This window comes from Xyrauchen texanus, chromosome 50 (genome assembly GCF_025860055.1).
Source record: "Xyrauchen texanus isolate HMW12.3.18 chromosome 50, RBS_HiC_50CHRs, whole genome shotgun sequence".
In the NCBI taxonomy this organism is placed as follows: Eukaryota; Metazoa; Chordata; class Actinopteri; order Cypriniformes; family Catostomidae; genus Xyrauchen; species Xyrauchen texanus.
Window position 1 is genome coordinate 20,239,090 of NC_068325.1, and position 24,640 is coordinate 20,263,729.

General features: G+C 38.2%; 1 protein-coding gene across 7 annotated transcripts in view; it reads right to left on the reverse strand.

The window, feature by feature from the left end:
- Positions 1-192: 192 nt before the first annotated feature.
- Positions 193-24,640, reverse strand: part of LOC127641023 (receptor-type tyrosine-protein phosphatase S-like) — a 266,090-nt gene continuing 241,642 nt past the window's right edge. For all 7 annotated transcript variants that reach the window (XM_052123760.1, XM_052123758.1, XM_052123757.1 and 4 more), the window contains 8 exons: positions 20,948-21,102; positions 19,521-19,806; positions 13,696-13,874; positions 13,473-13,599; positions 13,249-13,374; positions 8,508-8,662; positions 4,628-4,763; positions 193-4,381 (listed from right to left, as the gene is read on the reverse strand). In XM_052123760.1, coding sequence (XP_051979720.1) covers positions 4,313-4,381; positions 4,628-4,763; positions 8,508-8,662; positions 13,249-13,374; positions 13,473-13,599; positions 13,696-13,874; positions 19,521-19,806; positions 20,948-21,102 — 1,233 coding nt within the window. In that variant the 3' untranslated portion in view covers positions 193-4,312. The remainder of the gene's footprint in view (positions 4,382-4,627; positions 4,764-8,507; positions 8,663-13,248; positions 13,375-13,472; positions 13,600-13,695; positions 13,875-19,520; positions 19,807-20,947; positions 21,103-24,640) is intronic.

Here is a 24,640-nt window from a genome sequence, read left to right on the forward strand (position 1 = left end):
TTTCTTTTTTTTTAGCCAATCAGAAGCACTCTCTGCCTGTCAATCATTTTGGGGGGGGTTGGGGATTGGCCGACATGTCTTTAGAGTTTGAGAGCATGTGGTAAAAGTTAGCAAATTAGCTGAAATCGCTAACAGTCCATTTAACATTTCCTTGCATATGTTCACACAAAATGAACCAAACAATGTTTTCAGACAACATTTCTTTAATACAAAGTCAACATATCTACATACACAGTGGTTTCAAACCAATTATTGTGTCCATCAGAAGTAACAGTTTGAAAGCGAAAGCACTTGGCCTTCGTACAAAGAAAAACCATTTTTACGTTCGAGTTTGGCTTTTTTCTCTTCTTTTTGTTGGCCATTGTGTTAATACGTTCAATTTTTTGTACATTGGTTCTCCATTTTAAGTACCCTAATACGTTAACCCCAATGTCTTGTTGGTTTGGCTCCTTTCGTCTGAGGTCCTTGCGTGTGGATGAAACGTTTTGACATTGTTTGAACTTCCAAGCACCTCCAAGCCATTGTAGTTTTTCTTGAGCAGTCCGTAAAGTCCAATCACACAAGTGTTCTTTGCTTTCCCGAGGAATAGTTCTTTAGAAACACACACAACTCCTAACAGTTTAAAAGGCAGCGCTGGAATTTCCAGATTCCAAGTTCTCGCGGCTCTCGTCCTTCGTCCCTTAACAAATAATCCCCAAAGTAAAAAATAAAACTAAACATGGCATGCATCTGTAATCTTCTAGAGCCTTGTAATGACCTACCAATTATTATTTAAAAAGAATAAATGGCTTAAAATATGAAACATGGGCAGTGGTGAGAGAGGAGCCCTGTTGTATCGTGTGTCCTTATGCTAGCTAGCTACGATGTAGGGAAGCCAATCACCAAACACGCAACCATTCAAGGCAATTTGTTCTCACGGTTCATATGGCATTTTATAGGCACTGGGCATACATCACAAACTCATCATCCAAATCAAACAGAATTACTCGGAATGAGATTAAAACGAAAAATCAACAGGCTTGGTATGGGTAAAATTGGGGTTGATTTTTGGGAGAAGCCCAAAACATGTCCAAGTCATATTTGATAAGAAATTGGATTTTGCATATATAAAATGGAGCCAATTATTTTCAACTGTTAAGATTGTTTTCATTGTGCCATTGTATAATGTCAATTAAGCACCTTTTCACTCCATTTCTCATTACCGTAATGCAAAAAAACTAAACAAATAAATGCATAAAAATATTTAAATTGGATTTATGTACTTCCTTTATGCTAATTGTACTATAACAGTAAAACTACTGAATTACGATCACAGAGATGGATTACAGTAATGAGAATTGGGTGGAAAATGTGATTTACTGTCATGAAAACACTATGCAAAATATCTTTTTTTTTTCTTTTTTAGGGTGAAATGTGACCTGGACAGGTTTTCGTGTGATTAACCCATTTAGATTACAGAGACCAATGAAAAATAAAATTGATGCCCAAAGACTCACGACACAAGGAGAACACTAGATATTTCTCTCACCACTGGGCTCGAGGAATGTGGCGGGAAGATAAGAAAAAAATGTGTTTCATAAAAAAGCAAAATAAAGGGATATAAAGAGCTGTTAGTGTAAGACAAAGCTTCTTTCAAAACTGTGGAAGGTATTCCCATTAGCATAAACATTTAATTTTATCTCCGTACTGTTCAAAGACAGAAATCTTGAGGGTCAAATTATACAAATACATATAATATATATATTTGTTTATTTACAGGCATTATATTCAGGATCACAGCTGATATTTAACAAACAGTAAAGTAAAATTGAAAAGTAAAAAAAATAAAATAAAAAGTTTCCAAAAAAACGTAAGAAACTTAAATGAAGATTTCATAGAGATGGAAAAGTTTGGAAAAACATCAAAAAAACGTAAATTAAAATTTCATAGAGACGGACGATAACAACATACTTTTTTTTATTTATTTATTTTTTTTATTTAATGTTTAGTAAACCAGTTTTACACCTTTTATAAAATTAATACTTCAGTTAATAATAGGCCTACCGCCAAATCACAATGGTAATCGAAACTGTACTTCGTTATGGGGCGACAGGAAGTCAAAGGCTCTTTGGCCCTGGGCCTGGAAATTTCTGCACTTTTGCAATGCAATTCCTCAAGTAATAAAAAAAAGAAAGAATGCATGATTTTATATGAGCAAATCATCAATTCATGGTGATATATATATATATATATATATATATATATATATATATATATATATATAAAGACAGAAAAGGATATTCCTTTCCTGTGATCTGACGATTTGGATAAATCTATATATTCTGCATTTAAATATATGTGATCGTGTGTCTGTTTACATACACACAAACACATCTCACGTAACATTTCTACAGTGAAAAAATAGAATGTCTTTTAACATAATATGACCATGATTTTGTTTTGCTAATTAAAAAAAATGAGTACATTATTTTTGTTGAAAGAAAAACAATAACAACAACAACAACCAAGAAATCAAATATCTGTTAAGATAATCAAAATAATACAATTTATTTCATATGATGTAATAAGAATAAGGCTTTTTTGGAAATAAGATTACACACGGCTCCTTTCATCCTCTCACCAATCAGAATCCATAATTCAAGCATTCACCAGTATAGCCAATCAGTGGGGGAAAGACTCCTCCCCCTCATATGCATATGCATGAGCGTGTAGTCTACTCCCACCCTAAACAACACATTTGAAGATTCACAACGCGCAAGATAATTGTACCAATATTTTTATGTCGCAAATGTATCATGATTGCCCGTTTCTTGCTTGTAACTCCCCAAAACAAACCAACAAATAAAAAAATATCCATTGGATGTTCGGCCATGATGATGAAATCACATTTTGAGAATATTTAACCATAGGATTTTAACGGGGCAGCACAGTGCAGTGGACACCTTTCCCCAAGATAAGTTTGTCCATGGTTTCATCCTTTAGAAGATCCTTGGGGCGTCGAGAAATGGATGGAAATGTGGGACCAATACACAGGCTCACACTCTCACTCACTCGAGTCATATACTGTCCGTTAAGTTTGAATCTTCACATGTACACGTACAGCATAATGGAGCAAAAGCAGCATGTTTGGTATCCGGAGTGGAGAGAAAAATCAGTTGAGACAAAAAAATTGCTTGAAACAATGGCAATGCACAAGAAGTATCGACATATCGCTATTCGGTGGTGACTGCATCCAATACGTGGTGCATTGTCAACTGAGAAACAAGTCCAAATGTACCGGTTGAAGTCACAGAAGAAACTCAAGTGATCGTTGGTGGTTTCTCTGGTCCAAATCTGCAGCTAACGCAACCAATTCTTCCTGCCTACAGGAGGATGAAGATGGAGCTACACCGATTAACTGTCTGCACCCCAAGAGCAAAGGAAACAGATGCGGTAAGGGATCCAATTTAAACGGTATGCAACTGCTTCCTTGAATGCCTCAACACCTTGCATGGTTCATTCTTGTTGGAGATTCTTGTCAGCTCTAGTGGTTTCGAGAGGAGTTACTTGGATGAACGGTTTGCCTAGAATTACTTCATAAGTGGCTCCCAATTTTGTCCGGATGGCAACATGTCACTAGGAGAGGCTTAGAGAATAACCCATAACGTGAGAAGCACAAGAAGTCTTTTAAAAATGGTTTGTACCCTTATGATGGCCAATAAGGAAGGCTCTCCAGGACGTCAAAGTAGTCCATAGTTAAACAGACAGATATTCTTTCTTTGAAAACGGTAATGAAGATTTGGAAACTGCGCATTTGCTTTTTTCCATCTCGGTAAACGAGGAATCTCAACCAATCACCTAACCAGTTTCAGCTGCTCAACAACTATCCGTTTAGTTTATTTGCGGGCAAGTTTTGACTTTGGCCAACAAGTTTTTCCTTCATTTTAATAGCACGTTAATAGAGTTAGTTTAAAAAAGAAACAACGTATGTCCTCAACGTCAGAACACTTGAGGTTAGGTTAGTGGTCTGACACCTAGATCATTCCCACCCTACAGCCAGAGCCAATACATCTGGTTCCTCCTCATTAGTTTGGGATGTAGAGGGATTTGTTTCTAGTGGGATCCTTTTGCATGCTTCTCCAGTGTTGCTGTCCAATTAGGATTACTCACAATTGGTTTTTGATTGGTTCCAAAAAGACGATTGGCTGAAAATTTCTCTCAATTTGAATTTTGTATAATTGTCATTGTTTTAACATTTTTCAAGCAAGTTTCTATGGCTCAGGAGGCTGTGGGGGGATGGGGCTTGAGGGATAGGGGCAAAAATAATGGCTTTTTACGTTGCATAGTGATCAAAACTTCCAAGGTATTCCAGAGCCGCCTGGTAGCAAAACTGGTACTCGTCCTGTTGAAATAATACCAAAGGATTGTTAGTGTACTCCCACATTAGTTTAGGAACATCGCAACTTTACAATGACATTTAGAATACTGACACATGGAAATACCATGTTTTTTTGGGCATGGTATCATGGTAAAACCTAGTTATAACTTTTTGTTGCCAATTAACTGGTACTTCGATTCAGACTATAATCAAAAAGGGAACTAAAATGGAAAATGTCAATGTTGACCACAAGAAGGCTCAGGCTCTCACCTCTGTTTGCACCATTGCTGGCCGTTGCGTTCGCAGCATTTTGACTGTCTGGAAGATGTCTACCACTCCTTCATAGCGCATCCTCTCTAACACGATGCTTAGCGTGATGAAGACGCCAGTTCGACCCACACCAGCACTACATTAAGGAAGATGGAAGATTAAGAGTCAAAGAGCGCTCTCTATAATGGACCCAAGAATGGGCAGCACAAGCAACTCAATTCATTGTATACAAAAAAGACAAAAATGCAAACGGTTGTATGCTACGTTGTTGTCACATTGGGTTGCATGCTTAATTCCATGAGTGGCGTCCAATGACATACATAAGGTTATTTGGCATTTTTAATCCAGTTGTGTGCAAAAATGTCTTGGTGGTCAGCTCAAATATAGAGTCATGGAGAAGATTGTAATTGTGATACTCCTTCTGGTTGATTCGTCACACTGGAAATGGACGGTTTAGTTGACTGCATGACATTGTGGGATACAGTATACATATTGCCTACTACTTCTTTCAAAAATAGTAGGTAGTATGCCATTCCTAAAATACCCTACAAACAAACACACGCATCCTAAGCTTATCTTGCTTTGACAGTGCCTGAAATAGGAGGAGTCTTAAGTATGATTCTTCATGGCTGCCTTCATAAGCTGCTTTGGTGCCAAGCAATTTCACCAACCGAACAATAATTGAAATGACAACAGGCTTATTTTTCCTTTTGCCTCCTCTTGGCAAGACTGAAAGTGACGAAATGGCTCGTAGGACATAACGTAGGGATGGACTTGACACTAAAACTTAATGATGGTCATAGGTCAACTACGGAGGTCTCCGATTGGTTCAGTTGGAACCAACAGTTGGATTTCCAATGAATAACCAGTTTGTACGCTCAAGACACTGATGTCAGGCAACAAAACGTCTTTTTTTGACGTTTCAGTCCTGTGTGTTGCCAAAATCCCCCGTTTGCTACAGAAAAATGGATGAAGAAAGAAATAAATACAGAAAGAAAGAAAGAAGTGCCTCTTCTTGGCAGCTGGCTGCAGCCCGTCCCATGGCTTTTAGACTTCATCGAAGCACTGGTTAATAGATAGACTTTCAAATCTGACAGGCGTGAAGGCGCATAGAATGAGCAGATTTACACTTCCATTCAGTGTACGTAATCATGCAATTAATGACAAAACCATGTGGCTTTATTAGATAGGAAATCTGGGGGCGCGATTGATAGGAGAGGCAGGAGAAGATTAAAGGAATAGTTCATGAAAATATACAAATTCTGCCATTATATACACACCATCGACAATCAAATTAATGACCTGAAAGGTCAATAAAGTATGTATCCTTCTTTGGACTGTCAGCCTGGTTTGGTTTGTTGTGTGTTTTAGAAATTAATGAATGTAGTAAGTAATATAACGGTTCTTCAGACAGCGTAATTAGCAAAATAATCGCATTAAAATATAGATAAAGTCATTAAGAACGGATTCGTTTTTTTGAGTAACTCCCCAAACACTGTTATCTACATATTTCCTCACACAGCGCGTCTGGAAACATTTGACTTGTGCCCTTCTTAACAACATGTTCATGCTTTCTGTTAGTTGATAACATGGAAGCCAAAAGCCTGTACGGCACTTTACTCGGCACAAATAATGTTTAATATGCAGTAGAGCATCGGCTGTATTGGATCTGTAGTCGTTAAGGGATCAGGACCCAGTGCTTGGTGCTCTTGGGGACGGGTGATTATTTATGTGGGGGTGGAGGACAACTTTTTTGAAAGAGTAACGATTTGCTTGTTAATTGGTGACCATGCTGGAGAAGGACACTTTAGTCGCAGGTCATATTTGTAATGAGGACCGGCGGCCTATCCCAACATAATGGAGTCGCATGCATCATTTCTGATGATAACAAGATTATATTTCTTTAAATAAGGCGAGGGGGAAGGGTGTGTGTGTGTCTGTGTTATTTGTGCATTTATGATAAAAGGAGCTCTGTCCCACTTGCCTAGCATCCATTTGTCATTTGTGGTGTCCACTAGCCTGAATTTAAAGGGACAGTACACCCCAAAATGTATTATTTTACCATCATCTACTATGATATTTGGCTAGCACAAAGAAACACATTTTTAATGTAGCATGACAGTTGCTCAGCTGTTTTCACAATAGTGTTGCTTTTCCAGTAACAAGGTACATTTACCATGAAGTAGCATAAAAAACAAATGCTACGTTTGTCGTATTGTATTGCGAACATTGCAATGGAGAAGAGAGAGTAATTATATGAACTCATCTAAATTGTCCTCTGCCTCTCTAATGTAGTGTTGGGGAATTTAAATCATTTTAGTGATTCGGTTCATTGGGATGATTTGTGTAAACGAACTAGCCCCATATCATCATCTCCTATTCGAAGCAAAATAGGAGTTAGAAACGTTTTGTTAGTAACTTGTAGAGTAGCGAACTACTTTTTTGAAAGAGTAGCTTAACTTTAAGTTGGGCCTAGCTAAAAAATAATGTCGCCATTTGGATTTAAATAAGCAGATACTTAAGAATCTATGATTGGACCATCGTTGCAGTGAACTGGCAGCAATTCTTTTAACCCTAAATGATGCAGTGTGTAGCTTCTCATTTCTTACTCAACCATGTCGCAAGACATATCCCATGGTCGAGGAAAAGATGGCGTTACTGTGTTTTAGAAGGGGCAATTGACCTGCATCAAGCAGGAGATATCTAGGAATTGGGTTAAGAACTGTCCAACGCATTATTAAACCCTGGAAGATTAGTGGTGAACCGTCAGCTTCACAGAAGAAATGTGATCGGAAAATATTCTTGAATGATCGTGATCGGAGATCACTAAATCACTTTGGTGAAGTCACATCATTTAACATCGACAGCAGAACTCACGGCTATGTTTAATAGTGCGATTAAGGGCATTTCCACACGTACAATGGGACGAGAACTTACAGGATTGGGACTGAACATCTCTGTGGCCACATGAAAGCCACTTGTTAGTGAGGCTAATCAGAAAAAATTACTTAAATTTTGTTAGGGAGCATAAAGATTGGACTGTGGAGCGATGGAAAAAGGTAATGTGGTGAGTCCAGATTTACCCTATTCCAAAGCGATGGGCACGTCAGGGTAAGAAGGGAAGCACATGATGCACACCTCATGCATAGTGCCCACTGTACACACTCTGGAGGAAGTGTTATGATCTGGGGTTGCTTCAATTGGTCAGGTCGAGGCTCAGCAATGTTATGCGGCAATAAAATGAAGTCATCTGACTACCTGAATGTACTGAATGATCAGGTTATCCCATCAATGGATTTATTCTTCCCTGACAGCATGGGCATATTCCAGGATGTCAGTGCCAAAATTCATCAGGCCCAAATTGTGAAAGAGTGGTTCAGGGAGCATGAGGAATCATTTTCACACAGAGTCCTGACCTTAACCCCATTGAAAGTCTTTGTGATGTGCTGTAGAAGACGTTAGGGATTGGTTCGACTCTCCCGTCATTAATACAAGATCTCGGCCAAAAATGAACGCAACTCTGGACGGATATAAATGGTGTGACGAAACTATGCCACAACAAATGCACACCATAATCAAAGCTAAAGGTGGTCCAATGAAAAAAACTGTGTAGCTTCCCCAACACTGGACAAAAGGCAAGATTTTTTGGTAAAAAAACAAGAGATGGCAATTTTGGTCTGTTATCATATGGCTTAGAAGAAGACTTGGAAAATAACACAAGTCATATTTTATGAGAACTTTTATGTAATTTTTGGAGACTGGCAGCTGTAATCATCATTCACTTTCATTGTATGGCTAATAAATCCTTTTAATGACCCTATGAAATCAACTGATGTGTTCAGTTTTCTTGCCAGTGTTGACAATATGTGCATGTCCTCACCTGCAGTGGACAGAAATAGGCCCGTCCTGCCCAAATTGCTCCTTGGTTTTATGCACCTGTCCAATAAAATCTATGAAGCCCTCTCCGGACTTGGGCACCCCTTGTTCTGGCCAATCTGTGAACTGGAATTGCCGTACAGTCCTGGATTGGCCATCCTGTGAGCGAGAAAACAAACACAAACAAAGATAAATGTCAACAGAACCGTATATCAATTACCCTCTATCGGGGCTTCCATTGGATTTATTCCAACACAATCCCTTCTTTCATGGAATAAGATTGCTCGGATCAGTCGATAAATGACTATCCAGACGAAACTCTGCCAACCACAACAGAGCCCTGCCATCTTGATAGTGGATTACTCAAGGGAGACTACGCCAAACATCTACTGCTCAAATCTGAGCGAACTCTACACCCTTATGTCTTTTGTCTTTGTTTTTGACCTGCTTTATTTCACCGGAATAACTCTCGGCTAAGGGAAATCAATGGTGCATCTGGCGTGACGAGCGTTGTCTTGTGCTAAATGGAGTGATCTGGGCAGGTGATCGATGGCTTGACTCTGGGTTAGGAGAACCCCACGGCTTTGGCACTGACGGATGAGTGGAGACTGCACTCCTCCATTATGCCTCCCGTCAAAAAAACTGAAAAAGAGAGAGACAGGCCTGGTCGGGTAAGCAAAGACGCCCAACGAAGGCTGATGTCCAATTCGGAAAAAAAGTAAGAAAATAATCAAAGGAAAGCTCAGGCAGAACGAGGCACAATTAAATCTTGCAGAGTTTGCGGAAGGGGGTCGGAAATATTCGCTCAGGCCTGCAGAGTGAGTCTACAAGAGAGGCAGGTGGATCAAACCGGTCAAGACACTTGAACTAAGAGCTTTTTGGATCACACACACTACTAAAGTGGTCAAAATCATGCTCATCTTTTTATGGTTGGGCAATATATTGAATTTTCCCGATGTACTTGCAATGAGCGCGTTTACTTGCACATTCTTATACAGATTATGCTTAATAAGCCGACAACACGTGTGGTCTTGTAAATGCAATAAACGGCATTTCTTTATCGGTGTAAGATCATAAACGGTGTAAGAATAAACTGATCGAAGTGCTGATTATGCCGATTTCGTGTGGCATCCAATGTGCACACGTGTCTTTTCACGGTTTGATGTCAAAAGCAAAATTAGTGCCATTTTTTATGTATTTTTCAAGTAAAAATAAATCTAGGTAAATATTTGACTATTTTTATGTATTGTTATATTGGTGCATAAATTGTTTTGTTTTTTTAAAACAGTGTGGAAAACATGCCTTGATTATTTTTCTAAGGTTTACTCTAATTTACTTCTTGCAGTCAAATTTATTATTATTATTACATTTTGAATGTTCGCGATAAATTAGCTGGTGAATTAAATTAAGCAACACTCAATATTGCAATGATTTCTTCCGTTTTTTTATTTCCTAAAGACCATACGATTAAAATATTGCAGCAATCTCTCATTGTCTTGTGAGTTTAAGAGTGTTAAAACAAGTTTTTTTATAGTGTCTAACTACAGTAACAAAAACGTCCTTAAGTTCTGTGTTTTCGTGAAGACGTTCAAATTGTCTGTTTCAATTAATCAGTTCAAAACGCTGATTCAACTATTAGTTTGTGGCATATTTGTTACGTTTTTAACAGGTATATTTATATTTATATTGGTGCATATAAATAAATTAATTTAGTGAAAACATGCCTTGATTATTTTATAAACTGAAGTTTTCCTGTATTTCACCTCTTGCATCAAATCTTTGAGTCTATTTGGCAACAATGGCTGTTTGGTTGGAATGATGGTTCCTCTGATTAAAAGAAATCAACCTTTAACCATTTCACAGCAAATACATAAACATTGATTTGTATATCAAATAAAACAGGCTTTTTGCTATATTGTGCAGGCTTAGCTCTCATTTTCATCTCTTCATGAAAGTGCTAGTTTGGAATCACACAACATCATTATTCTTCATTTGATGAACTGAAACAAGCCCTTTGTTTTTGCTACTAAATAAGAAGTGTGAAATAAAGGCGAGAGAGAAACAAAACGAGCCTGAAACTAATTGTGCACACATCCTGAAGGCCGAGTGATGTGCTTCGAATCGTGTGATTAAATACGTGACTTGTTCGCTGCCAAACTGAATGCTGCATCGCGGCTCGCCTCCTCTTTTCTCCTCTCTCAGCTCCCATCCATCCGTTCAAGCCCCACCTCCTCCAGTCCTCTCTGATTAAAGTTTGCTTTGATTCCGCGGGCCACGTTCTACAGTCTGATTACTGGAGAGCCTTGCCTGGATGATTCAATCACAATTAAAGTGCTTGGCCGGAGTGAGCACGGCTCAGGATGCTCAATTCTTTGCCATGCTGTCCGTTTGCGTTTGTGCATACTGTGACACTCAGAGGGCAACTTGACAGATGAGAGTTTGAGTCGTTAAATAAGATGTTCTGCTAACCGTCTGCTCATTAAATGTGTGATCAACTAGTTCTAGAGAAAGACCCACTTCTAAGATTCAAGGGCAGGCTAAGACAATCTACAAACTGTTTGCACTGAGTTTGAGGGAAAATCTGCAGAATTATGTGGGCTGTGTTCACTGTACCATCAATTAATATTATATTATATTTTTGTCACATATTTATTGTTTAATGCATAATTTATACTATTTACAAGTATATTACATTGATTTGTAGAACACAATCAAAAAATCAGTACTGTATCTTTAAGAAAACCAGAGCGGATATTTGCGAGAGAGGACTAAATAGCTCCTATCCTCATCCATGCTATTCATGATTAAAATTACATTTTTATTTTTGGTTGTTTTTCATCAAAAACTGACTATAAAGAACAGAAAGGATATTAAAAAAAGACTTTATTAAATTACAATTGGATCTCCTCTTTGGACACATATTATATTGAATGGGTCGATCCAAACTTTACCCATCAAGATCTCATTGCTAAACTTCTGTGATAATATACCACTTAGCCCCTTAAACTCTGTTGCATTTTTGGGCTGCACCCGCAATTTTTAACACTCAAATTTAAAAGCTCACAATTTGCACATACTGTGGACTAATTGCAAAAAATGTGTCTCATTTTTCAGAGAACCGGCCACATAAAAATAAAAAAAGACTCCAATTATTGATCAATAATATTGTGTGTTTATAATCTTATGATAAAAAAAGTGTTTTGTTGTTGTAACTTTGTAAACTTGTAATTCTGGTTCTGTTCACTCCATCTCACTTTTAATGTGGTAGAAAGCACTTGAATTTTTTCTTTATCACATTCCATCACAGTATACAGATATGAAATGTAGGTGGCGCTCTAACGCATTTTAGCCCTCACAGATGTGCTCGTCCATAGACATTCAGTCTATTTTTCAGTTCAAGCAACACCCTCAGTGTTTCATTGAATATAACGGCCTCTGAGTGGACTACAAGCTCAATCTAAGTGTCATTAAGAAAGCTGAGATCCTCTGCAATCTTGACGGTGATATAAAACATTTAATCATCAATCGTCAAAAACATATTTTTTGATGATTTTTTTTGCATGTTTTTCTTCTGGATGGCATATTTATTGGCATATCTAAGACATAACATTGGATTATTCAGCCAAGCAAGCTCACAAACAAGAAAACAATGGCTCATTTATTAGATAACTTCCTAAGGTAAGTATATATAAAGTTTGAATATATTTGGGGCTTACAGCAACAGTTACCGGAGCATTAAAGAGACGTATGTATTTGATGACTTACAAAACTCATATTTCACTTTGTGATTCTTTTGAAATTTTTTCAAACTGTGGTATGAGTTCAACAAAATTAACTGTACAGTCACATTCCTGAGAGTGAGAGCTTTCATTTGATATATGACTTGTCCATTTAGGTGAAGGACCTTTAATTTCATATGAATATTTCTACCCCGTTACCTCTAGAGGGCGCTAATTTTCAACGCAAATGTTTTGAGGCCTTATTTTGTTATTTTAAGTAGCATAAATGCAGAAGTGATGATTATCTCTGAAAAGTTCAGATTCATACTGAGACTTTAACGTTATAAACGTAAACTTTTTTAACGATATAGTGTCCCCCATTGGACCCACCAGCGGGTCCATAGAGCTTGAGAGAAATCTGAACATTTACCAGCCAATGCCTAATCATTTTAGTCGCATAGGGTGTAATATGGTCTAATATGTGAGTGATTTACTTACATTGTAGATATTTTCACATTGTTCTTGGGATTTAAGAATCTATATCGTGATTGTTCAAATGAAGATCACGATGCATCGGCCATGCATATGAATATGGTTATACTGTACCATGGTATTATATGTAAATATTGCTCTTTATTACTTTATTTTGTTATATTGGATCATATAAGCAAACTTAAGTATCTCTCTTCATTCATTCAATGAACAAATATGACTATATTATGTATATAATCATTCAATACATATATAAATATAAATGTGTTATATATAAAATAAACATGGTATTACCATGATTCAATCACATGGTACCATGGCAGTATCATGGTATTCATTGATGTAAATATGATGGTATATGTATATATGGTGCATATCAAAGTACCTCATTTTGTTTGGATGTTTCCTGGCAATCCCACAATATCAAGCTTATCAAAGTTATATGAACATGGATATCAACCCTATCAAAGTATTACCTGATACCATCACAACACCTTGGTTCCGCCAAAGTACTCTAAGGGTTTTAAGACTCACCCGAGCGTCTGTCACTTTAAACTCTCTGAGTATATACTGTGGCATGTTGTACTCCGCCATGGGGTCCACCACAAAGTACTGATATCTAGCAGAACGCTCTGCGGGCCAGTACTGATGACACTTTTCCTGTGAAAACGCAAACAATTGAATTCATTTGTACCTATTGTCTTCTATACATCCATGTGTCAATGAAGTTGTTCATTTTGAGGATTAAAGATACTCACTCGGCCCATCTCTCTCAGTTTGGTGAGCATCACCACGATGGTGGAGTTGTTCTCCCACATCATTCTCCAGAAGTCCTCAGTGGTTTCTGCTAATGGGCCTTGTGTGGCTATATAAGCCTTCTGTTGTCTGTTGGAAAACGTGAAGCCGATTTACGCAAGCCGATCTTAATGAAAATGGTTAAATAGAGTGTGATGTTCACAGCTAAGAGAATAGTAGTTGTACCTGTATCCATCGATGAAGCTGGAGTTGATGTAGTCAGAACCCTCCAGGCCTCTGATTGGCTGCAAGCAGACTCGAGTGGTCTCGTACGGCATGATGTTGACCAGCCGGTTTTTAAACTTGTTACATGGCAGATTGGCACTTATAAATCTAGACGTGTGAGCTTTAGAGTTTGCCAACCGCTGCGGATGGAGAAACAAACACAAGAAAATTAGTAAATATTATGTGACAAAATCCATCAATCTTCCATCAGGTGGCATGAAACCCTACTTTAAAAAAACAACCGAAAAGTCACACAGAACTTGACGCCAATTGGCAAAATGGGTCACTGTAATTTTAGGGCGCTTTTATTTATATTGTTACAAGACACCAATGTGTAATTCCGCCATTCTGCACGCACACATTCACAAGTCCCGCACTCTTGTGTCATCATCCAAATTAGGGCTTGTAACCATCAATTAACATCAACAGCGCCACAGTATCCACAATTTTAGTCTCTTTCTAGGTCACTTGTCTGGAATGATTGTCTACTTTCACTGGACAAGCCTGGAACATCCAGAAACTGTGCCGTATTATGTTCCAGGTAATGCCTCTGCCTGACTATAAATCTATTCAGTTCCAGCTCAAGGCCCATCTTTTTCAGAAGCTGGACACTGGCTGACTGTCTTGAGTAGCTTTCAAAGGGGGACCTGGATGGGCATGAGATATTCTGGTGTGGAGCGCCAGTCAAAATAATCTAAAATCATCTCCCAAAATGGGCTCATTAGACGCCGATCATAGATCAACGATCTGGCCCCATTATACTCCCCAAATCTGCCAACTCTACAGGAAATTAGTTAGGCAGAAAACTATACATTAAAGGAAAATAGCTAGTCATGCTAAAAGCTACATTGGAAAAGTTGTGTGCTACATTGAAGCTAATCCACTTTTTTCATTCATGAGCAGCAAACAAGTGTTGAATTTTGTCGTTAATTCATTTTAGGAAAATATGTTTTTGTTCTGTACGGAATAAGAAACCGCTCCAAATGATTCAATGCACGATTCAGTGAATTGTTAGACTGATTCAGACAATTTACAAACTGATTTAGACGGTTTTGCCTACCTATTTGACAGATCTTGTGAGAACAGTCTCAAGAGTAATTTATTTGTCAAACATCTCTAGTTCTGATTCATAACAGCCGAAAGAATATGCCGAATACATGATTCAGACCGTTTTGATCTCTTGAAACAAACCATTTATTTGTGAATCAAACATCGATAAATCTGATTCTTAACAGCAACAAACCGATTCGAAAGAGTAATTTATTCGTGAATCAAACATCGATAAATCTGATTCTAGACAGAAACAAACCGACTCGAAAGAGTCATTTATTCGTGAATCAAACATCGATAAATCTGATTCTTAACAGTTGACAGAAACAAAACGACTCGAAAGAGTCATTTATTCGTGAATCAAACATCGATAAATCTGATTCTTAACAGTTGACAGAAACAAAACGACTCGAAAGAGTCATTTATTCGTGAATCAAACATCGATAAATCTGATTCTTGACCGAAACAAACCGACTCGAAAGAGTCATTTATTCGTGAATCAAACATCGATAAATCTGATTCTTAACAGCAACAAACCGATTCGAAAGAGTAATTTATTCGTGAATCAAACATCGATAAATCTGATTCTAGACAGAAACAAACCGACTCGAAAGAGTCATTTATTCGTGAATCAAACATCGATAAATCTGATTCTTAACAGTTGACAGAAACAAAACGACTCGAAAGAGTCATTTATTCGTGAATCAAACATCGATAAATCTGATTCTTGACCGAAACAAACCGACTCGAAAGAGTCATTTATTCGTGAATCAAACATCGATAAATCTGATTCTTGACCGAAACAAACCGACTCGAAAGAGTCATTTATTCGTGAATCAAACATCGATAAATCTGATTCTTGACTGAAACAAACCGGCTCGAAACAGTCATTTATTTGTGAATCAAACATCGATAAATCTGATTCTTGACTGAAACAAACCGACTCGAAACAGTCATTTATTTGTGAATTAAACATTGATAAATCTGATTCTTAACAGCTGACAGAAACAAACCGACTCGAAAGAGTCATTTATTCGTGAATCAAACATTGATAAATCTGATTCTTAACAGCTGACAGAAACAAACCGATTCGAAAGAGTCATTTATTCGTGAATCAAACATCAATAAATCTGATTCTTAACAGCTGACAGAAACAAACCGACTCGAAAGAGTCATTTATTCGATGAATCAAACATTGATAAATCTGATTCTTAACAGCTGACAGAAACAAACCGACTTGAAAGAGTCATTTATTCGTGAATCAAACATCAATAAATCTGATTCTTAACAGTTGACAGAAACAAACCGACTCGAAAGAGTCATTTATTCGTGAATCAAACATCAATAAATCTGATTCTTAACAGCTGACAGAAACAAACCGATTCGAAAGAGTCATTTATTCGTGAATCAAACATCAATAAATCTGATTCTTGACCGAAACAAACCGACTCGAAAGAGTCATTTATTCGTGAATCAAACATCGATAAATCTGATTCTTAACAGTAGACAGAAACAAACCGACTCGAAAGAGTAATTTATTCGTGAATCAAACATCGATAAATCTGATTCTTGACCGAAACAAACCGACTCGAAAGAGTCATTTATTCGTGAATCAAACATCGATAAATCTGATTCTTAACAGTAGACAGAAACAAACCGACTCGAAAGAGTCATTTATTCGTGAATCAAACATCGATAAATCTGATTCTTAACAGTAGACAGAAACAAACCGACTCGAAAGAGTAATTTATTCGTGAATCAAACATCGATAAATCTGATTCTAGACAGAAACAAACCGACTCGAAAGAGTCATTTATTCGTGAATCAAACATCGATAAATCTGATTCTTAACAGTTGACAGAAACAAAACGACTTCGAAAGAGTCATTTATTCGTGGAATCAAACATCGATAAATCTGATTCTTGACCGAAACAAACCGACTCGAAAGAGTCATTTATTCGATGAATCAAACATCGATAAATCTGATTCTTGACCGAAACAAACCGACTCGAAAGAGTCATTTATTCGTGAATCAAACATCGATAAATCTGATTCTTGACTGAAACAAACCGGCTCGAAACAGTCATTTATTTGTGAATCAAACATCGATAAATCTGATTCTTGACTGAAACAAACCGGCTCGAAACAGTCATTTATTTGTGAATTAAACATTGATAAATCTGATTCTTAACAGCTGACAGAAACAAACCGACTCGAAAGAGTCATTTATTCGTGAATCAAACATTGATAAATCTGATTCTTAACAGCTGACAGAAACAAACCGATTCGAAAGAGTCATTTATTCGTGAATCAAACATCAATAAATCTGATTCTTAACAGCTGACAGAAACAAACCGACTCGAAAGAGTCATTTATTCGTGAATCAAACATTGATAAATCTGATTCTTAACAGCTGACAGAAACAAACCGACTTGAAAGAGTCATTTATTCGTGAATCAAACATCAATAAATCTGATTCTTAACAGTTGACAGAAACAAACCGACTCGAAAGAGTCATTTATTCGTGAATCAAACATCAATAAATCTGATTCTTAACAGCTGACAGAAACAAACCGATTCGAAAGAGTCATTTATTCGTGAATCAAACATCAATAAATCTGATTCTTGACCGAAACAAACCGACTCGAAAGAGTCATTTATTCGTGAATCAAACATCGATAAATCTGATTCTTAACAGTAGACAGAAACAAACCGACTCGAAAGAGTAATTTATTCGATGAATCAAACATCGATAAATCTGATTCTTGACCGAAACAAACCGACTCGAAAGAGTCATTTATTCGTGAATCAAACATCGATAAATCTGATTCTTAACAGTAGACAGAAACAAACCGACTCGAAAGAGTCATTTATTCGTGAATCAAACATCGATAAATCTGATTCTTAACAGTAGACAGAAACAAACCGACTCGAAAGAGTAATTTATTCGTGAATCAAACATCGATAAATCTGATTCTTGACAGAAACAAACCGATTCGAAAGAGTCATTTATTCGTGAATCAAACATTGATAAATCTGATTCTTAACAGCAACAAACCGATTCGAAAGAGTCATTTATTCGTGAATCAAACATTGATAAATCTGATTCTTAACAGTTGACAGAAACAAACAGACTCGAAAGAGTCATTTATTCGTGAATCAAACATCAATAAATCTGATTCTTAACAGCTGACAGAAACAAACCGACTCGAAAGAGTCATTTATTCGTGAATCAAACATTGATAAATCTGATTCTTAACAGCTGACAGAAACAAACCGACTTGAAAGAGTCATTTATTCGTGAATCAAACATCAATAAATCTGATTCTTAACAGTTGACAGAAACAAACCGACTCGAAAGAGTCATTTATTCGTGAATCAAACATCAATAAATCTGATTCTTAACAGCTGACAGAAACAAACCGATTCGAAAGAGTAATTTATTCGTGAATCAAACATCAATAAATCTGATTCTTAACAGTTGACAGAAACAAACAGACTCGAAAGAGTCATTTATTCGTGAATCAAACATCAATAAATCTGATTCTTGACCGAAACAAACCGACTCGAAAGAGTCATTTATTCGTGAATCAAACATCGATAAATCTGATTCTTGACAGAAACAAACCGATTCGAAAGAGTCATTTATTCGTGAATCAAACATTGATAAATCTGATTCTTAACAGCAACAAACCGATTCGAAAGAGTCATTTATTCGTGAATCAAACATTGATAAATCTGATTCTTAACAGCCGACAGAAAATACCCAACACACGATTCAGACCCTTTTTGCTTTGCCGTTTGACCAATCTACTACTTTGTTCCACAAGTAAGAGTAAGACACAGATAGTGAGTGAGGGAGCTTAAAAGAGAAAAAAAAATTAAATAACAAGATAGGAACAGCTCCAAAGTCTTCAAGCCCAGAAAGCTAGTGTTTGAACATCCATGTGTGAATCTGTGGCACCACGATCCCTCACTTCTCATTACCGAACACATCCGTTCTCCTCAACATCCGTCTTCATTGGGTGTTAATTACCTTTCCCACAATCCATCTCTGCTTGTCATCAACTCTGTGCCAACTTTAAGTCGTATCTGTCTCAACTAGAGCTAGAGTTTCACATCTGTATCCACGGAAACAAAACACGCACCCAAAAGACGTGGATCATTATTAGCTGTTCTGCATGACCTGGAAGCACCTCTTCGCTGTAACAAGTCATTAAAAACAACAACAAATGATTATATGGTGCATTCGATTATTTCACGCCTTCCAGATCAACAGTTCTTGAAACTTCATGTTTGATGAGATGTAATTAGAGGTGTGAACTGCTCTTCGTGAGCGGAGACATTGGGACGTTTAACTGTCAAGCTTACGGAAATGGCTAGGTGCACAAAAATAGGTTGCTTTAACCAGTCTGAGCTGGTTTACTGATCTTAGCTGGTTTAAGCAGGTCTCTTAACATGGCAACGCTTGTTCAGTTGGTCAGCCATATATTCTAACAGCAGACATGTGCCCAAAACCCCTCTAAAACCAGCCAACACACCAGCCTGGGACACCAACTAAGACCAACAAACTATCTTAGGCTGGTTTAAGCTGTTTTTTCAACAGGCCCTACTTCTTTAAAGCTGAAGTATTAAAGATATAATGTTGATGGAACGTTTATACATCGATAATAAAATTCTGCAGCATCAAGAATTTTGCCAATTTAGATGTGTGGTTCTTATATGACGTTTGGTACCTTAAACTCCAACTCCATGCCGCTGACATGCTCTCCGGTCTCCACCTGAGCCAGCTTCTGGATGTACGAGAAGAGGCTTCGTGCCGCCACCTCTGTGTTGCCGCAGGAAACGGCCTCCAGCAGGGCGTCGTGTATGAAGCTGTACTGGTCTTCTGTCTGCACCATGTAGTTCCTCTGGGAGCGCATGAGGGTCACATGACCATATATGTCCACCGTCTTCTCGTGTTTTATGCGCTCCAACATGGCGTCAATCACGATGAAACAACCCGTACGACCAACGCCAGCACTGAAAACACAATTCACTTAAGTCGGCGAGGTACAATACAATCATGCCAATACGCGTTTTCCCCAAAAGATAGACGGAGAGAGAAATAGCACCAGTTACGGTCAAGTTTAGCAATTTTGCGAGATTTCGAGAGAACTTGTACAGAGCGGTTATCTGAGTTATTGTAGACTTTGTCAGTTCAAACCAGTCTGGCCATTCTCTGTTGACCTCTCTCATCAACAAGTGTTTCCATCCACAGAACTGTCGCTCACTGGATGTTTTTTGTTTTGGGCACCATTCGGAGTAAATTCTAGAGACTGTTGTGCGTGAAAATCCCAGAAATGCTCAAACCAGCCCGTCTGGCACCACCAATCATCACCAACGATTGTCTAATCAGCCAATCGTGTGGCAGCAGAGCATAAAATCATGCAGATGCGGGTTAGTAGCTTCAGTTAATGTTCACAAAAATGTGATCTCAATGATTTGGACCGTGGCATGATTGTTGGACCGTGGCATGATTGTTGGTGCCAGATGGGCTGATTTGAGTATTTCTGGGATTTTCACACACAACAGTCTCTAGAATTTACTCCGAATGGTTCCCAAAACAAAAAGTGGCAGTTATGTGGACAGAAATGTCTTGTTGATGATCGAGGTCAACAGAGACTGGTTTGAATTGATAAAGTTTACGGTAACTCAGATAACCGCTCTGTACAATTGTGCAGAGAAGAATATCATCTCTGAATGCTGTTCTGAGATGCATGTTGGCGCTGTTTTGGTGGCAGGAGGGGGACCTACACAATATTAGGCAGGTGGTTTTAATGTTGTGGCTGATTGGTGTATTTAATAATAGGTTAGGCTCTACTTAAGATCTCAGGTGGTACTTCAATAAATCATTTAGGCTGATAAAACGGTTGGGAGTTTTGCATATAAGCACAGTTGGAAATCTAGACTGTCCGAAACTTATGCTGCATTCAGGTGCTATCGGAATTATCTTCCCACTTCTAAAGAGGTAATTAAGAGCGTTACATTCAAGTGCTTTGTTGCTGTAGTCGTAATTACTATTTGAGTGGGAAACTCGTATTTACGATAATTCCGGTAGCATGTGAAGGTACCATTAAATATTCTTCAGAAGTTCCTGAGAATCAGAACCAGGAGTTCTGACCTGCAGTGGGCGATGATGGGGCCGGCATCAGGTGGGCTGCAGGTCTTCACCCTCCTCAGGAAAGCCAGGAACGGAGTGGGGTACTCAGGAACGCCGTGGTCCGGCCATGCGGTGAACTGGAACTGTCGCACCTCTCGCTTTTCACTGGATCCGTTCTGAGAGAAAGATGAACAGCAGCTTTGAATGAAAAAAGGTTATAAATAAATTATAATGTGCTATATCGCCACATTTGACTTGGCTTTAATGGTAGAAACAATTAGTGATACACCGATATTACCGATTAATCTGCCGATATTTGGCCATTTTGCGATAAAGACCAATTACCGTGTTCGCTTGGCTGTAAATATAGACCCATATAGACCACAAGAAACAATGCAAGAATTGTATACAGCAAGGTTAAGCATCAAAGCTAGTAATCAGAAGGTTGTTGGTTTGAATCCCACATGGGACGAGCCACGTGCACCACTGTCCCATTGAGCGAGACACTTAATTAAAATAAATCTTAGTATAAATTAGCTTTAAGAGACCTGATTTTGACAGAACGGGTAGTTGTGTTTTGCCTTTGCATGGCAGAATTATTTAGTGTAACCGTCTTTTGGCCATCACTACACATATATTCATATTCAATGTTTACATGTATGTCATCGGTATGCTAAACACGCAATGACAGTAAGACTGCAGCCGTGTGTACAGATTCTGGCTTCGCCAACTGTGTCTTGACATAAGTAAGAGAGCCGGGGACGTGACTGCTGCATGGAATATTTCTGTGAGAAAAGACAACTAACAATGTCCTGCTAGTTTTATTTTTTATCCTGGACATCTTTAAAAGGAGCTTTTGCATTTCAGCATGGCTGCTTTTCTGAGAGTCTTGCTTTGAATAAATGAATAAATAAACAACGTAATTAAGAGCAAAACCGGCCCAGTTTTCTGGACGTTTCTGTGGCTGTCTTTGGCAGAGGCGTTCTTTGCAGTGGAAGGGCTTGTGCAGGATGGTTTTTAAGAATTCATGACTTTGGGAATGCGGTGCGTGCGACTGCAGGATATGTGTACACATCAATACACCTCGCCATTCCAACTAGTGTGTGTGTGTACCCATATTACTTCCATAGTTTGACGTATAACAGGATATCCTACTAAACAAAATGCTGGATGGGGCTTGACTTAATCCATCAGGAATGGATTGGATCGTGAAAAGTGGGCGTTGCATGCCCAAACTGAGCCCGAGTTGGTTGGAAGTGAGCTTGATGATGTCATCCAAAAAGGAAAGTTGTTTCAGAGGTGAAGCAAGTTATAGTTTCAAAGACAAACAATTTTACTTTGGAATAACATGTACAGATGAATGGTTCACAATAAGACCAGTAGCATGCAATAAGTAAATAGCCCCAGTTTTGATTTCATGTTGGCTTTAAAACAAAATTGCACGCACTCTTCGTAGATCTTTGGCCCGTGTCTTACAGGCACCCTTCACTACAGTGAAAGTGCAATCCATTTTAAGTCACATTACGGTCTGACTGTGCAACTCAATGATCCCTCTCTATTTCTCTCCCTCCCTCAAACCACTTTGTGCTTACTTGACCGCTGTGCATCTGGGATGCCAATTTTGTATTTTTGCTCGGGCCACTTAGCTAAGTGCCTGTCTTTGGCAGGCGTAACATTAAAAGATGATGGATGAGGAATGAGGAGATTATAAAAACGTGTGCGTGTGTTTGTGTACAGGGCCGGAGAGATGAGTACCCTGGGAGGGAATTTGAAAATCGTTTCCCAGCTTCAACCGTTTGCAGTCGTCCTGGTTGCTGATTTTTGTCAGGGCTCCAAAGAGAAAAATCTGATTTAGGGTCCGTTGAGGAATAGTATGATGCAAAACTCTTTAAAATGTCTAAAGCAACTCATTCCTTGGAGAGAGAGAGAGAGAGAGCTCACATCTCTGGAATGGTTGTCTTTTGCAACGACGAAATAGTGTTTGTTTGTCAAAATGTGTTGACACACAGCCATTTTCGTATCAATCAGAGCTAGGGCTGTTTGATTTGACACCCTTTCCTTTATGTTATATTTGCGTCAACTATGTAAATATCACAGCAAAAACGAATGACACTTGTTTGTAATAATGTATGTAATATAATGTAAACTAAAGGCGGCACCAAAAATGCAAAATGTTGATCACTACATTTTTACTCATGATTTTGTCTATTGGTTTTACTACGATAATGTAACATGCACACTTGAGTCCATTTTAGCGAAATATTCAAAGTTGAGACTAGAGGTCGACCGATGGTGGATTTAGCAGATGCTGATAACTAAGGTGGAGGAAAAGGCAGATAACCGATTAATCGGCCAATAGCTTTTAACTCCATAAAGCCTGAAAACACACAAGGGACTTTTATTTTGAAATGATGTAGACTTGGGTCCATTACAATACTCTACATTTAATATTTGCCAAATTAAGCTTTTTATAGCCTATATATTATTATTTTTCACAACATGAAGTTTCTGTTTCTATATTGTCGCATTTTTCTTTGCATGCCCTCGCTTCAATTTAACCCTTGTGTGACCTTCGGGACATTTTGTGTTAATGCCAACGGCATACATTTAGCCACAGATGTGTATATTTTGGGGAATTTTTATATTTCAACCTCAGTTCCTCAGTCAGAAGTTTGCAGACACTTAGGTTGAAGTCATTAAAACTAATTTTTTAATCACTCCACAGATTTGATATTAGCAAACTATAGTTTTGGCAAGTCGTTTAGGACATTTACTTTGTGCATTTACAACAGTTGTTTACAGACCGATTGTCTCACTTTTAACTGACTTGGAAAATTCCAGAAAATTATGTCAAGTCTAATTTAGCTTCTGATAGGAGGTGTACTGAATTGTACCTGTGGATGTATTTTAAGGCCTACCTTCAAACTCAGTGCCTCTTTGCTTAACGTCATGGGAAAATCAAAAGAAATCAGCCAAGACCTCATAAAAATATTGTGGACCTCCACAAGCCTGTTTCATCCTTTGGAGCAATTCCCAAATGCCTGAAGGTAACACGTTCATCTGTACAAACAATAGTACGCAAGTATAAACACCATGGGACCACACAGCCATCATACCGCTCATAAACGAGACACATTCTGTCTCTAGAGATTAACATAGTTTTGTGCGAAAAGGGCAAATCAATCCCAGAACAGCAGCAAAGGACCTTGTGAAGATGCTGGAGGAAACAGGTAGACGAGTATCTAGATCCACAGTAAAACAAGTCCTATATGGACATAACCTGTAAGGCTGCTCAGCAAGGAAGAAGACACTGCTCCAAAACCACCATAAAAAAGCCAGAATACAGTTTGCAAGTGCACATGAGGACAAAGATCTTACTTTCTGGAGAAATGTCCTCTGGTCTGATGAAACAAACATTGAACTGTTTGGCCATAATGACCATCGTTATGTTTGGAGGAAAAGGATGAGGCTTGCAAGCTGAAGAACACCATCCCAACCGTGAAGCATGGGGGTGCAGCATCATGTTGTGGGGGTGCTGCAGGAGGGACTGGTGCACTTCACAAAATAGATGCATCATGAGAAAGGAAATTTATGTGGATATATTGAAGCAACATCTCAAGACATCAGACAGGAACTTAAAGCTCGGTCACAAATGGGTCTTCCAAATGGACAATGACCCCAAGCATACCTCCAAAGTTGTGGTAAAATGGCTTA